This window comes from Gracilinanus agilis, chromosome X, assembly GCF_016433145.1.
Source record: "Gracilinanus agilis isolate LMUSP501 chromosome X, AgileGrace, whole genome shotgun sequence".
Classification (NCBI taxonomy): Eukaryota; Metazoa; Chordata; class Mammalia; order Didelphimorphia; family Didelphidae; genus Gracilinanus; species Gracilinanus agilis.
The window spans coordinates 63,628,271-63,644,253 of NC_058136.1; the positions used below are offsets into that span (position 1 = coordinate 63,628,271).

Below are 15,983 nucleotides of genomic sequence, written 5' to 3' on the forward strand. Positions count from 1 at the left end.
AAGGTGGGGAAGGACCTACTTGTACAAAAATATTTATAGCAGCTTTTTTTGTGGTGGCAAAGAATTGGAAATCGAGATGTCCATCAATTGGGGAATGGCTGAACAAAGTGTGGTACATGATGGTAATGGAATACCATTGTGCATGTACTTCCTTCAGAGTTGGGTCCTTACTCTTGGACCATTTTTCTCTTATGATGGCTCAGCCTACCCACAAGCAAGTAATGTTTCTCAAATGGTTTAGATCTGACTTTATTTGTGTTTCATAATTATGTTCATATAGTTCTTTGGTTTGTCTTGGTAGGAAGACTCCCAGGTGTTTTATATTGTGTATAGTTATTTTAAATGGGATTTCTTTTTCTATCTCTTGGCCATTTTTCTCTTGAGGTATCACTGTAGTTAGATCAAATGTCTGAAACACCATAGCTGAGGAATGATTTCTCTATAGGTTGGAGCAAGATTTGCCCTCAAAGACCTCATAGACATATAGGCAGCTCTTGCTTAGTTAGAACTCCAGGGCTTTTAGTTGAAGTCACTTAATTAATTAACTAAGAATATTTTTCCATATTACATGATTCATGATCTCCCCCCTCCATCCTCCCTCCTCCCTGAGCCATTCCACTGTTTTACATGTGTCATTGATCAAAGCCCATTTCCATATTATTGATATTTGCATAAGGGTGATCGCTTAGAGCAGGGGTCGGCAACCTTTTTGGCCGTGAGAGCCATAAACACCACATTTTTTAAAATGTCATTTCGTGAGAGCCGTACAGTGCTCACAGTGCCGCTCCTGTAACAGCGCCTGAAAAAAATGTACTTTATGAAAAAAGAAAAAAAGAAAGAAAAAAGAAAAAAAATGTACTTTATGGCTCCTGCAGAAAGAGCCCTATCTGGCCCTCGAAAGAACCAGATATGGCTCGAGAGCCATACATTTCCGACCCCTGGCTTAGAGTCTACCTCTCCAATCATATCCCCATTTACCCATGTGATCAAGCAGTTGTTTTTCTTCTGTGTTTCTGCTCCCCCAGTTCTTTCTCTGGATGTGGATAGCATCTTTCTCCTAAGTTCCTCTAGATTGTCCAGGATCATTGCACAGCTGCTAGTAGAGAAGTCCATTACATTTGTGCCAATGTATCCGCCTGTGTGTACAATGTTCTCCTGGTTCTAGTTGCAGTCACTTAAGGACTTTCTCCTATGGCTTTTGCATATCTAATTTGGATAAATCTATACTTCATTCTTAAATAAACGTGTGGACTGTACTTTCTCAAATGCTTCCACTTGAGCTGTCTCTCTCTGTTCCCATCCTCTAACTTTGGTTTGTTTCAAGGAGCTCGAGTCCTATCCTAATGTCTTGCTAGATCATGCAGGGAGAGGGAAAAAAAGCAACCATAAGTGACTGTTGGAAGGAACTTCTGACGATAAAAGTGAAAGGTAAAGGTTATACATATGAGAGGAGGAAGAGAGACTCTAATTTCTTTGGATCATAGACTCCAAGATTTAGAGATGGAAAGAGCCTTGGAGGACTCATCTTGCAGAAAAGGAAAACTGAGGCCCAGGAAGAGGGGTACCTTTCCATGGTACTCCAAGGAACATAGTTTTAGGACTACAAGAGACTTCAGAGACCATGTAGTCAACCCTTCTCATTTTACAGACGGGAAAACTGAGGCTCAGGGAGGTGAAGGAACTTGATCAATGTTGCTCATTGGCTGATTGGTCTCGAGCCGAAAGGGCCCAAAGGGGCAAACTGGTTGAACCCCCTCATTTTACAGAAGAAGAAACTGAAGCTCATGGAGGGGGAGCACCTTGTCCAAAGTCACACAGACAGTAAGTAGCCTGCTTCTTGGCAGTACTAGCTAGCCTCAAATGAACTATTTCGGTGTTCTGTGGCCTGCAACATAAGGTCAGGCTTGACGCATTTGTTCCTTTTCTCTTACCCTTAAGATAGGCCCGAAATCCAGAGATAGAACAGCATTGTGAACCTATCTGTGCTAATTTTCCATATGCCTTTAACAAATTAGTCATCGGGATATAAAACATTATGTAGCCTACACAAACATTAATGCTGTGTACTTATTAATAAGAGCTAAGTGCTGTACCCCAAGCAGGGGGACGAAAATCTCTATTTGTGTTTGCTTTCTCTTTGATTGTTGACTTTACTTATTTCTTGTTTAGCTGTTAAAAGGTACTTTTAAAGGGCTTCTTTGCCTTTTTCTTTTCCTTTTTTCCATTTCAAAAGGGATCTGTCAAAAATTTACTTAGCTCCTCAGTCTTTGTTTAAAAGGAATGTAGCAAATGAGTTTTTTGCTCTGCATAATTTCTCAAGAGCATCTTTTCAAAATTACATGCTTTTAAGTTCATTTATGAAAATGCTAACTTATTGAAAAGGCATACCCAAGTGCCATTTCAAATGAAGGCAAAAATTAATATAATTTCCTCTTAATGTGCATCAGTGTAATTTTGAAACATCTTATCAAGTTGTGCCTCTACCTATGCCAGGAAGATGAGAAAGGAAAGGGGTAGTTGACCTTTACCTTGCTAAGTGTGTTTTGTTTGTTGGATTGTCCTGTGATTCTGCTGGTACAGCTGCTAAAAGGCTTTTGGACCCTTTATCTGTTCTGCCGTGGCTCCTCCTTGCAAATATGAGTTAGTGCTTAATATGCATTCTACCCCACCCACCTCCGGTGTACAGGGTGTTCGGGGAGGACTAGCATCTCTAGCGGGAGGGCTTCCAGAGCCCTTTTCAGAGCCACTCATCTGCTTTTGGGGTCTACCTGCCACTTGGCTCTCACCTGTGGCTCCAAGAAGCTGGGGCACACACAGGTTACACTCTGGTAAGCCATCTCAGCAGGAGGCCTCAATCAAGTTGGAGGTGACCAATAGGCCTCAAACCTGTCGATGAGTTTAAGAGGCATCTACCCTAGGTATGTGAAGATTTCCCCCAGCAGAAGGGCCACATGAGAACAATTTGGTCCAACAGGCACCATGAGCACTTAGAACTTGGTCAAACATGGAAGATGCCACTGCATTCTGGGTCATCACCAGTCATTCTGACTTTCGTCTTACCACTGGACTAAGATGACTCCAGAAGAGAGAGTGAGCTGAAGACCTTCTACAACTCTGTCTAACTTAAATCCAATTTATGCACAAGTCAGAAGACATCACCCATGATGCCATTTTGGTCCTCTTCAAGCATGAAGGACAACCAACCCTACCCAAATGACATTGCTCTTTGCCCTGTTTTCAGGGGCCCTGAAATAACCATTTAAAAATATTCTTTATAGGTCTCTTTCTAAATGAATCAAGGGACGATATTTGTTGAGTCCCCGTGACCCCAATGTTGGGCACAGGACTTTATCTGAGCAAAGCAGTTTTGGGGGCTGACTGTCGTTTCCCTTCTTTTTTAACTTTCTTCCTTGCTACTGTTCCTTCTTGAATCTTGCATTTTCTTTTGTATATGTTAAGTTTTACCTACAATTTTCGATAAGCAGACATGAACAATTTTTGAGAGCCGGGTTTGAGGAATGCTGTTCAGAAAGGAGATTGGGACCACTTTTGCTTATTAGGAGTATAGACTTCTCATAATCCATCCCATAACAGGGGGTTTCAAATCCAAGCACATGTATAGCTTTTGGAAATGTTTCACCTATGAGCCACTGCTGGGAGAGATTTTGTTGGAAGGAAACATGAGAGAGGCTAGCCTTGGAGGAAACCGTGGTTGTCTTCCTTTGCGCTGTCTGGAGAAGAATAGGGCATTTAGACTTGTCATACATTTTCTTCTCCTCGCGTATTGCTGATCCCTGACCCTTCCCCTGCCATGAGCCACCAGAGTTGGACAGGGTCTTTCCGACTCCACGTTTAGTGCCCTATCCCCAACACCAAGCCACTTTGGGAGAGGCACTTAATGAACAGAGAACTGAATGTGAAGCCAAATCTTATCCCTACCAATACTTCCACCCTGAAAGAAGTGCATAGGGCATTAGACCTGGAATCAAGAGGACCTGAGTTCAAACGTGGCCTCAGATACTCACTAGCTGTGGGACCCTGGACAAAAGACCCATTCTGTCTGCCTCAGTTTCCTCGACTCTAAAATGGGAATGTTAATAGCACATACCACCCAGGGTTGCTATAAGGATCAAACAAAGATCCTATTCGTAAAATGCTGTACAAACCTTCAGGGACTACATAAATGTTAGGTATTCTTTGTCTTTATTTTTTGTTCCTGCACCAACATTTCCAAGGTTTATTAGGCCTGAATTCTAGATCTGGCTTTAACATAGACGTGGCTACATGCCCTTTGGTGGGTTCTTTTCCCCTTTCTAGACCTCAGTTTCCTCCTTTGTTGAATGAAGGGATGGATTTGGTGGTTTCTAAGGGACTTTCTACCTCTGGTATTCTGTACTCCTAACTCTTATAAAGCAACCCTTTGCCATCTCATTTTTTTATGCAAGTCTTGTCTCTTGCACTCCACAGGAAGCTCTCAGACTATATCTTTTCATGTGTCATTCAGAGCTCCAAGCAGAGTAGGACTGGATAAATGCTTTTGGAATGAAGACCCTGTGAGCAGAGTATCAGATACCCTACACAATTCCTGTCAACCTGCATAGGGAACCCTTTAGCATAGGCATGCTCTACTCCCCCTCCGCCCCAAATTCCTGTTCCAGTCTATGTTTTTCACACCTTTATTTACTGTTCCCCTTTTTAAAAAGTAATAATAATTGCTAGCATTTATCTAGTGATCAGCACTTTACAATTATTCTCTCATTGGATCTTCACGACAACTGCTATTATCCCCATTTTATAGATAAGGAAGTTGAGGCAGACAGCAATGAAGTGACTTGGAAGTATGTGGAGCTGGATTTGAATTCAGGCCTTCTTGACTCTAGGCTCAGCCCTCTGCTCTATGTCCACTGAGCTGCTTTTAAGTACGTGCTCACCCATCTCTGGTGAATCCCAACCATCCTTTATTCTTTTCTCACAGAACAATAGAGAACCTGGCACGCAGTGAGCAGTTCAGTTCCTTTTTTAGGCTCCCCAAAGAAGAGAACTTAAAAGAAGTACATGAATGTTTCTTACGGGTACCGTCTGGCCACTTGAGCACTCATGGGAGAATGTGTATTTTCGACAACTACATCTGCTTTGCTAGTCAGGATGTCAGTCTCTGCAGTGTAGTCCTTCCACTAAGAGAGGTAAGATAATAGAGGCCTTTTGGGGATCAAAGGTAGGTACTTTCTGCTCCAAATTGTATGAGAGTTTCTCTTTCAAACTTCATTTCTTTTTTTTTAACCCTCACCTTCTGTCTTAGAATCAATACCATGTATTGGTTCCAAGGCAGAAGAGTGGTAAAGGGCTAGGCCATGCGGGTTAAGTGACTTGCCCAGGGTCATACAGCTAGTATTTGAACCCAGGACCTCTCATCTCTAGGCCTGACCACCCAGCCGCCCCCTCAAACTTCATTTCTGTATTTAAGTTCAGTGTTGGACTATGAAATAACTGTATTTGTCGATTAGAAATTCAGTGACTTGAGATTCTATTTGCGAAGCCCTTAACACAATGCCTGGCACATAGTAGGTGCTTAACACATGCTTATTCCCTTCCCCTTGTACTGTAAGAAGGGCCTCCCCAGTGAGAGAAGTGAGGTCCTGAGGTTGACCAAAGTATGAGCTCAGCCAGGTTTGAGCTCTTGTTCAGATACTCTGGATGGGAAGAGGCAGGCTCCATGCCTAGCAGCTAAGAAGCCACCATCCTACCTAGTATGCTAGGGCAGAAACACAGAGCATGGGGAGCTTTGCCAAAACCAGTCTACAAGCATTTAGGAAACCCCAAGCACTGGGCTAGGCACTAGGGACATGGTTACAAAGAATGAAACCATTTCTGTTGTCAAGAAACTTACGTTCTTTCTGAAGGAGACATAAATAGATAAAAGTATATATAGAAGAGCTAGGATTAAATTAATTAGAGAGGGAGGCCCCTATCATGCTCTAAGAAGTGAGGGAAAGAAGAACCACATTCAGATCTAAGTGAGGGGGAATCCTGCAAAATGGCATCTTTTTTCACCAAATTTTGTAGACTAGGAAAATGTCTTCTTAAGAAATAAAGTAGCTTGAGGCAGCTGGGTGACTCAGTGGATGGCGTACAGGCCTAGAGTCGGGAGGACCTGGTTTCAAATTCATCCTTAGACACTTCCTAGCAGTGTGACCCTGGACAAGTCACTTAACCCCCATTCATTGCCTAGCCCTTACCACTCTTCTTGTTGATATATATAATTGATTCTAAGACAGAAGGTAAGAGTTTTTAAAATAAAATGGCTTGGGACAGGTAGATAGCACAGTGGATAGAGCCCCAGGCCTGGAGTCAGGAGGACCTAGATTCAAATATAACCTCAAACAGATACTTCTGAGCTGTATGATCCTGCGCAAGTCACTTAACCCCTACTGCCTAGCCCTTGCTACTTTTCTGTCTTAGAACTGATACTAAGATGGAAGGAAGGGAGGGAAGGAGGGAGGAAAGAAAGACAGACAGACAGACAGACAGACAGACAGACAAGATTATTCCAAGGTTGTGTGAGTCAATATTAAAGTTTCGATGCCAGGGTCCTTTTTTTTTTTTTTTTTTTTTTTTTGCTACAGAACCAAGAGACCACTCCCCGCAAGGCTTGGGGTGACTCATGTTTGTCTTTTTCTCTCCAGGTCCTTGCTGTAAATAAGGTGGATGACGGTAGCCAGTCGGTGGTCTTTAGCATCAGAGGAAAGAAAGCCTTTCGATTCACTGAGGTCAGAGACTTTGAGCAGCTTGTGGCAAGACTGAAACATATATGTGGTGCAGCTTCCATTCCACAGCAGGATTTGAGCACAGAGGTAATGACATGTACTCTGTCAAATGATTCTTTTCCCTCCAAAAGTAATGATCATGGTAGTGGTAGTAGTAGTAGCAGCAGTAGAAATAGTATGAAGTGACATGAATATAGTGTTTTAGGGCACCGAGGTGGCATAGTGAATAGAGCACAAGGCCAGAAGTCAGGAAGACTCCTCGGTGGCTGTTGTGCAGTCATTTCAGCCATGTCTGACTCTGTGACCCCATTGGTGGCTTTCTTTGTAAAAATGCTAGAGTGATTTGTTATTTCCTTCTCCAGCCCCTTTTGACTCTAGGTCAGTTGCTTTATCTACTGGGCTGAAATTCCTGGGTTCAAATCTGACCTCAGGCACTTACTGTGTGGCTCTGGGTAAGTCACTTCACTCTGTTTGCCTCAGTTTCCTCATCTGTAAAATGAGCTGGATCAGATAATGTCCGTATTTGTCATTCAGTCATGTTTCAGTTGTGCTGAGAAATGACTGAATGACAAATATAGTGCTTTAAGACTTGAAAATGCTTCATGGGCATCATTTTGTTTGGCCCTAACAGCCACCCTGGGAGGTAGATGCTCTTGTTATTTCCATTTTACAGATGAAGAAACTGAGGCTTAGAAAGGTTCAGGAGCATGTCTGAGAATACACAGCTAGGGCCCGAGAAGACATTCCAATAAAGTTCCTCAGATTCTATTGATCTGGGCATTCTCTCCAATAGTAGTCCACCTATACCCTCAATTAGGCAGTCAACAAAGCACTTAATGAGCATTTACTATGGGTTAGGCACTGTGAAGGTTCTAAAGACATAGATAGTAAAAAAAATCTTGTAAAAAATCACATCCTGGACTACTCTTCTCCTAGGTTCCATCTTTCAGAGCACTAGAGCTTGCACACTGTTTAGCCTGTGCTCTCACCACATGACTCCCCCTGAAGTGTCATCCCATATACCTCTTTTTTATTTTATTTTATTTTATTTTTTCTATAACCCTGACCTTCCAAGTCTTGGAATCAATACTCTGTATTGGTTCCAAGGCAGAAGAGTGGTAATAGGTAGACAGTGGGCGTTAAGTGACTTGCCCAGGGTCACACAGCTGGTCCTCTTTTTTATTTTAAATAAACCCTTACCTTCTGTCTTGGAATCAATACTGTGTACTGATCCCAAGGCAGAAGAGTGGTAAGGGCTAGGCAATGGGAAATTAGGTGACTTGCCTGGGGTCACCCAGCTAGGAATCATCTGAGGCCAGATTGGATGGAACTCAAGACCTCCTGTCTCCGGGCTTGACTCTGTCCACTGAACCACCTAGGTCCCCCTTAGATTTTTTTAAACCCTTACTGTCCATCTTGGAACCAAAATTGGCTCTAAGACAAAAGAGCAGTAAGGGCTAGGCAATGGGAATTAAGTGAATTGCCCAAGGTCATATACTAGAAAGTATCTGAGGCCAGATTGGAACCCAGGATCTTCCATCTCCAGGCCTAACTCTCAATCCATTGAGCCACCCAGCTACCCCTGTATACGTCTTCTGTCAGGGAAGTCCAGAAGACTGAAGGGCTGGGAAGAAGAGGAACGGGAGGGGGCCCATAATAATCAGTTCTGTTTTGGACATGTGAAGTTGGAGATATCTGTTGGACATCTCAAAGGCACTTTGAGAAAACATGACTACAGCTCTATGGATCTCCCTGCAGACACCAGATCCTCAGCATAGAGATGATAATGGAAGCCATAGGAGCTCATGACATCACCAAAGAAGAGCAGACAGAACAAGGGCCTTTCCACCTGGAAGCCCGCTCCCACCCCAGGCTTAGTCTCATGTTGGAAGTCCCCACAGTCCCTATAGCCTCTCCCTCTGATTGTTTGGTTCCTCCTTTGCCCTTCTCCAGGCTGCACTGCTGACTCATCTCCACAGGACTTGGTTACCAGCTCCCCCTTTCCCCCAGCCTCATCCACTCATCTCCTCCATTCATATGTAGCTCCTTGAGGGCAGAGATCATCTTTGTTTCTGCTTGTATTTGTAGCCTGAATGCTTAGTCCAATCCCCAAGTGCCAGTTGTTGTTGTTATTATTATTGACACTTAATAAGTGCATCCTGACGTGACGTGGGCATGTCTGTAGGCAGTATAGAGAGAAGGGAGAAGGGAGAAACTGAAACGAAGAGAAAGAATGGAGGCGAAGTGAAAGGAGGGGCAGTTTGCTGGAGAAGCTGGGGGTCGATGGAGAGGGGCTCTTCTTGGAAAAAGCTATACTTTCCTCTGAGACTAGAGTAGAGCGGATAGTCGAGGAGGCTGCTGGGTTAATGCGAAATGAAGAAGAGAGGAGATGAGGGAACTCTCAGGAAATAGTTTCTATTTTTTCAGCAAAATATGAAATGAAGTCCCCAGCTGAGAAGGGCAGAGGTTTGAGGAGACACAAGGTTGAGAATAGACTCTGGAGAATGGGACAGCACAGCAAGTGACGAGGGAACAGAATATTTGCCTTATTGCAGGGAGGGACCAGCCAAGATGACTTGGCATACACTTATAGTGGACCCAGCCAACCCAGCATCACGATTTCTCTCCAGATCTATTAAGCAACACACAAATAGGAGTAAAGGCGGCAGACAGGATAATTCAGGGTTGGAGCTTGGTGACACAGGACAAAGAGTCAAGGCTGGAGAATGGCACTGGGTTGAGCTGGTTTACGTAGGGATCAAGATAGGCAAGAGAGGACACAGCAGTTGGTGTGAGGGCTGGGAAAGAATTGAGGGTTAGAGGAGCGGAAGTCACTGTGAGATGAAAAAAGAGGTTCGGCTAAGCGGGGTTAGGGGGATTTGGGGGAGAGGGAGAGAATATGAAATATGTAACCAGGGGAAAATATTCAAATAAATAATAAATAAATAGAAATAAAATAAAATAGGGTTAAAGGTCGTAAGGCCCAGCAAAAGATGGAATAATAGAGGATTACGATCAGATCAGTGAACTTCAGAGTTGCGGAACACAGAAATGGAGCCCTTATCGATGATGGCAAGGTCCAGGATGTGACTTGCTCTAATGGGGGCTGAGAAGTAGATCATAAGAAATGAAGAAATTGACAAACCAGCCAGTTAGAGCACGAGGGGACCTGAATCTGAATGTCGAAGGCCCTCGGTATGAGGGCAGGCGATGAGGAGGAGAGGACTGAGTCAGGCACTGAAACCTTTGTTGAGATGCTTGTGGAGTGGAATTTAATTTAGGTTTACAGTTTCCGGACAGCACTTCAGAAACCGACTGGCTCCCCGCTGTAATTTCCACGTTTAGGAAACACTGCCACCAGGTGGCCCAAAAGATAAGGAATACGTTTTGCCTGAAAGCTGGATGACAGGCATGAATTTTCTGCCCCTTATTTACAAAAATGGTATTCTCTGGTAAAATGCTCAACGTTAACAGTGTTTACCAGTTAAGTCAATAATTGTTACAGAGCAACATTTTTAAAGGAATGAATTGGATCCGAATGGCCGTTTGGAATCACAGAAGAAGTGTGATTAAACTGCCTTAGTCCATTACTTGGCTTATGGCAGTAGGAAGTCAAAGCCAGAAACAGAGAGCCCATCAGGACCTCAATATTCACAGCAGCACCCTTTGTATTAGCAAAGGAAGCGGGTGCACATCGATCGAGGAGGAGCACCAAAAAACCGATCGCCACCCCCCACCCTACGGTTAACGAATGTAACGACATGATTAGGTAGTAAGAAATGATGAATCTGGGGAATTCGGAGGGACACGGGCAAATTTGTACAGATTGATGCAGAGGGAACTAGCCAAAGCCAAAAAGGATAACATACCCTGCGATTACCATAATGTAATTGAAAAGATCTCTAACAGGGAGCTAAATTCTGAAGAAGCGAAAAACCAGTGTGAGTCTCAGAGGACAGACAATGAAGTCTCTCTCCTTCATTGTGGTTGAGAGATGGGGAACTCCTAAGGTCAGATGTTGTATATAATGTTCCATTTGGTCCCCATCTCTTATTTGTACTTGGCTGGTTTTCTTTGTCAGGAGGGCAGTTTCAGTTGGGAGTGAAAGGAAGGCTCATCCACCCCTGAATGTGATGTGAAGACAAAAGACCGCTTTCAGCGGGTAAAAAACAAAGCCAAACCCATCCAGCTTAGCTTTTTATCATTAATATGGTATCCCAAGCCTAGTAGCAAATATAGCTTTTGGTTCGAATTTTCCTTTCTTCCTTATCCCGGTGGGTCCTCCCCCTGCTGCTAGGTAACGTAACACTTCCTAATACCGAAGTGACTTTTGTTTGGTCCTGAGCCTCTCCGCTGGTAAAAAGCCCGTTTGCTAATTAAATTTCACTGTGCCCTGAAATTAATTAGATAGATACCATCATGGCCTGATAGCCTGGAGGAGGAGAAAACAATCTCTGATTATAGCTTATTTATTATTAGAAAGATAGTCTCTGTATTGTGGTTTACAGTTGACACTGGAATTTTGAAGAGGGTTTCTCTCCTAGAGCCTGACGAGCCCTGAAGGTCATCTTAGTACTATTCTGACTCTCCCTTTCAGCCCATGCCCAGTCCTGACCCTGGGAGCTCAGAACCCTCTCTGATGGAACATAAAGACTGCAGCAAGATTGTGAACACCCAGGCTCTAATGACAGAATTTCACCCTCAAGATTTGGAAAATATCGACTCTAAAATGGTAAGAGAACAGACCTTGAAAGCCTCCAAACAGACATAGATGTCTGAAGAAAAGGAAGAGAAAGCAGGTCTACAATGGAAAGAAACCTTCCTTTGGAGAGCTAAAATTCCCTCTTGTCTGACCAGTGTAGTTCTGTCATGTACTAAGGAACAGCCGTGAAAGCCAGCCGGGGAATAATACCTCTGCTCATCTGCAGAACTCATTGCTATCTGCCTAGTGGTTGAGGTGATAGGGGGAAACCGAAGGCTTCAGGATGTGTTTTGCCTAAATCAAATAATAATGATAACAGTTGCATTTTTATATCACTTTATAGCATGCCCTCTCCATTTCTTCCTTTCTTTGTTCATCAATGGCCTATCCAAGGAACAAAGAGTATGTTAGGGAGGCCGGATCAGACCCGGTGAGTTTTCTTTCCGGTGAGCCTAAGAGGAGGGCTCATATTGACCTTGCTGCTCCGGCAAGAGTTTTAGTGCACTTCATTGTTGGGGAGCTCAGCGAAGGTGCCTGGGCTGATTCTTCCCTGCTCTCCTTTTCTGTTGCAGCTGAAAGAAAGGATGAAGGAGCAATCGTGGAACATACTTTTCGTAGAATGCGGCCGTGGCGTTAGCATGTTTCGGACAAAAAAGACTCGAGACTTGGTCGTAAGGGGTATTCCTGAGACCTTAAGAGGAGAATTGTGGTTGCTTTTTTCAGGTATTCTGCACATGCACAAGTGGGCGCGCACACGCACACCAATTACTGAGCAAGTTAATATCATCAGTAGAATACGACACTAGTAATTGTATACTTAAAAGGCAAGTGTGTTATCATGGCTAAAGAAGGGCCTTGGATTCAAGGCCAATCAGTTTATCAGCAAGTGTTTATTAAGCATCTGCTATGTACCAGGCAATGCGCACTAGGGATACAAAAGCAAAAACTGAAATAATCCATACTCTTAAAAAGATTACATACTCTTTTTTAAACCCTGGCCTTCTGTCATAGGAGCAAGACTAGGTATTGGTTCCACGGCAGAAGAGAGGCAAGGGCTAGGCAGTGGGGTGGGGTTGTGAAGTGACTTGCCCAGGGTCACCCAGCTAAAGGAAGTATCTGAGGCCAGATTGGAATCCAGTCTCTAGGCCTGGCTCTCTATCCACTGAGCTGTCTCACTACTGCAAGAATTTATATCCTAATGGGGGACCCATTTTTATGAGTGAAGAAGACCCGGATTCAAGTTCCATCCCTGTCATATCCCTCTTTTGTGAGCCTTCGTAAATCATGTGACTCTCAAGGGCCCAGACAACTCTGTAATACTCTGAACTGCTGAACAGTTGCCACGCTGAGTTGGTAAAGGGAATTCTCTTACCCGGAAACTCCTTGTACTGATTAAAAAGCATAGGTCCAGACCCTTCCCCCAATCCCCTCAAAAAGAAAAATGATTCGAGTATGAAGGAGAAACTTAAGCTGATGAAATTCAGTTCTTTGCATTTCATTTGCAAAACAGAAGTTTTCACGTTTGTTTTCTGCATGCTCCTCTGATCATTTTCCCAGGTGCTGTTAATGATATGGCTACCAGTCCTGGCTATTACGCTGACTTGGTCGAGAGGTCCTTGGGGACTTATACTGTAGCAACTGACGAAATTGAACGGGACTTGCGGCGCTCCCTACCTGAGCACCCAGCCTTTCAAAGCGATACTGGCATATCTGCATTGAGGCGGGTACTCACTGCATATGCACACCGGAATCCAAGAATCGGATACTGCCAGGTATGGCTGCAAAGAGAGCCCAATGCTGTTGAGATTTCAAGAGAGAAAACCCCATTAAATGCAACTCCATTCATCTGAAATTTGTGGATGGGAGCCAGGTCTGAGTCGAGGGCACATATCGGAAGGCTGTATTAGAGGGGCCATATTTTTCCAGAGAGCTAAGCGTACTTAGGCATCCATAGACAAAACATTTTCCCTCTTTGGTCCCCAGCCTCCTCTTCTATAAAATGAATTAGTCCTGGCTCTTTATTAAAAGGGCTCTTCAGACAGACTCAGAGTACACATAGAATCTACAAATGTATGGACCTTTCTATACTTTTTCTGCTGGGTTATTGAATTGTTTTCCCTCTCTCCCCACCCCACCCCCAGGGAGTTTTCATTTATAATTGCTATGCAAATGACTTCCAAATCTATCTGTGCAGTCCTTATCTCTTCCCTCAACTCTAGTCCCCCCTCCTCCCCCACCAACATCTGCCCGCTGAGCATCTTTACCTGGGTGTACTGCCAGTACTTCAACTGCAACCTGTTCAGAGGATTTGAACAGACAATTTACAGAAGAGGGAACACAAATGGACTGCATTTTTAAAGTGCAAAAATTATTTTTGCTTCTCTTCCCTTCCAGATGTACCAGCAATTGTTTTCTACCTTTCAAATTTTTGTTTTCATGATTGAAACACTAATTGTTTAAAAAAAAAAACAACTCGAGAAAACACCGAGCCTCACTAATCATTTCCCCCTGTTTTTCTGAATTTCTTGTGTATCGTTTCTTACTGCTTGTATTATATAAGTTAAACAACTTTGAAATTTATCGGATTGACCAAATTGATTAAACTCGGTGCTGGTGAAGTTGTGGAAAAACGGGTATACTCATTCATTGCTAATGGAATTGCAAACTAATCAAAATCTTTTTGGGAAGCAATCTAACCGAGTGATGTCAAAGATACCCAAACCATCCGACACCCCCACTCCCTGATCTAGTAATTACACGGCTGGGAATATAACCTGAGAATGTTATCAAGAAAAAAAAATGGGTTTAGCTCTTCAGAGGTAGCAACAGGGTATACAATTACAAAAAACTAGAAGTAACTAACCTAAATGGCTAACAGTAGGAAATGGTTAAATAAATTGTGGCATGTCAATGTAATAGAAGAGGCGAATACCAATTAAAATAGAGAAATAGAAGGACTCTAAGGAGATCCGAAAAACCCTTTGTGAAATAATGGCAAGCAGAACTAGCCGAGTATTACTACATAAAAGGGAAAGCACAGCATAATAAATAGACTTGATTAATAATTTTATCATTACTTATTATGATTAACTATCATAAATGCATTATTATATTTATATTTTATTTTGTCATATTTGAGAAATATATTACATTATATTCTAAAATCATGTTATAAAATTACATTTCATAAATATATTATAAAACAATATGCTATAATAGTGATTATTATAAAACATACATATTTTAATAATAAAGGTGTATTGAATCATGTATGTTATATTATAAACTATATTATAATAAATATATCCTAAAACATTATATAATAAATATTATATATAATATATAAGTATATTCTTTCATAAATATCCATTATAATACATTATTATATTATGTAAGTATTCTATATGATATATCCTAAATCTTAAATATATTATGTTATAAAATAAATATTAATTATTAATAAAAGAGTCTTAGAGAGAATCACTGGGAAGTTATGACATTTTATGCCTGGAAATTCAGTTCTTAAAATGTAAATAGTTGCAAAGTAAGTTGAATTGCTTGTATTTCTATTTAATATTAAATGAATACTCAGCTTTAGAAAGAAAAGCTTCTTTGGGTGGAAAAGATATATGCTATTTTAACCAGACCTGTTTTTGTATGTATTTCCTAAATTTTAGGCAATGAACATTTTGACATCAGTATTGCTTCTCTATGCAAAAGAAGAAGCAGCTTTTTGGCTTCTGGTTGCCGTGTGTGAACGGATGCTTCCTGATTATTTTAATCACCGGATTATCGGTAAAACATGTTTAGAGTGAATGCCTGCCTTTCCTGAAATAATAAATTCAGACCAAATTCCCAGGGAAATAAAACTGCAGGATGAAAAATAAAATCAAACAGCTTAAAAATATCCTACGAACTAGACTTTTCAAGAGAGAGACTTTTGGGTTTTATTTGATCTTTTCTTTCATCTTTTGCCTTAATTTTCAAAAATGATAACCTGATCTGTTTCTTAACAAAATGGAAGTCCTGAGCCCATTCCCCATAAGCTTCTAATGCAGTATCAACATGATATTTCCAGAGCTTTGGGGATTTTTTTTTTGGAGGGGGTAAGGGAGTGCTTATAATCGGTAAGCTCAAAGACCCATATTTATGTGGAACCATATAGATATCTGTTAGTGTCTTTTGAAAATGATAGTTGTTTGTCCAAGACAGTCCCAAAGGACTCATCATAAAAAATGCTCTCCAACTCCAGAGAAAGAACTAATGGAGTCTGAATGCAAGTCAAAGCCAACCATCTTCTTTATTTTCTTTGTTTTTTTTTAATATGTCTTCTTCTATAACATGATGAATATGGAAATTTGTTTTTATGATAGAACATGTATAGTCAATATCAAATTCCTTACCCTATCCGGGAGGGGAAAGGGAGAGAATTTTAAACTCAAAATGTTAGAAAATTCGAATACCAAAAATTGTTTTTACATGTAATTGGGAAAAAACAAAACATTATTGGAGAAAAA

General features: G+C 41.9%; 1 protein-coding gene across 1 annotated transcript in view; it reads left to right on the top strand.

The window, feature by feature from the left end:
- Positions 1 to 15,983, top strand: part of TBC1D8B (TBC1 domain family member 8B) — an 82,701-nt gene that overhangs the window by 44,234 nt on the left and 22,484 nt on the right. The window contains exons 7-12 of the mRNA XM_044682878.1: positions 4,976 to 5,183; positions 6,684 to 6,851; positions 11,362 to 11,496; positions 12,039 to 12,189; positions 13,024 to 13,238; positions 15,144 to 15,261. Coding sequence (XP_044538813.1) covers positions 4,976 to 5,183; positions 6,684 to 6,851; positions 11,362 to 11,496; positions 12,039 to 12,189; positions 13,024 to 13,238; positions 15,144 to 15,261 — 995 coding nt within the window. The remainder of the gene's footprint in view (positions 1 to 4,975; positions 5,184 to 6,683; positions 6,852 to 11,361; positions 11,497 to 12,038; positions 12,190 to 13,023; positions 13,239 to 15,143; positions 15,262 to 15,983) is intronic.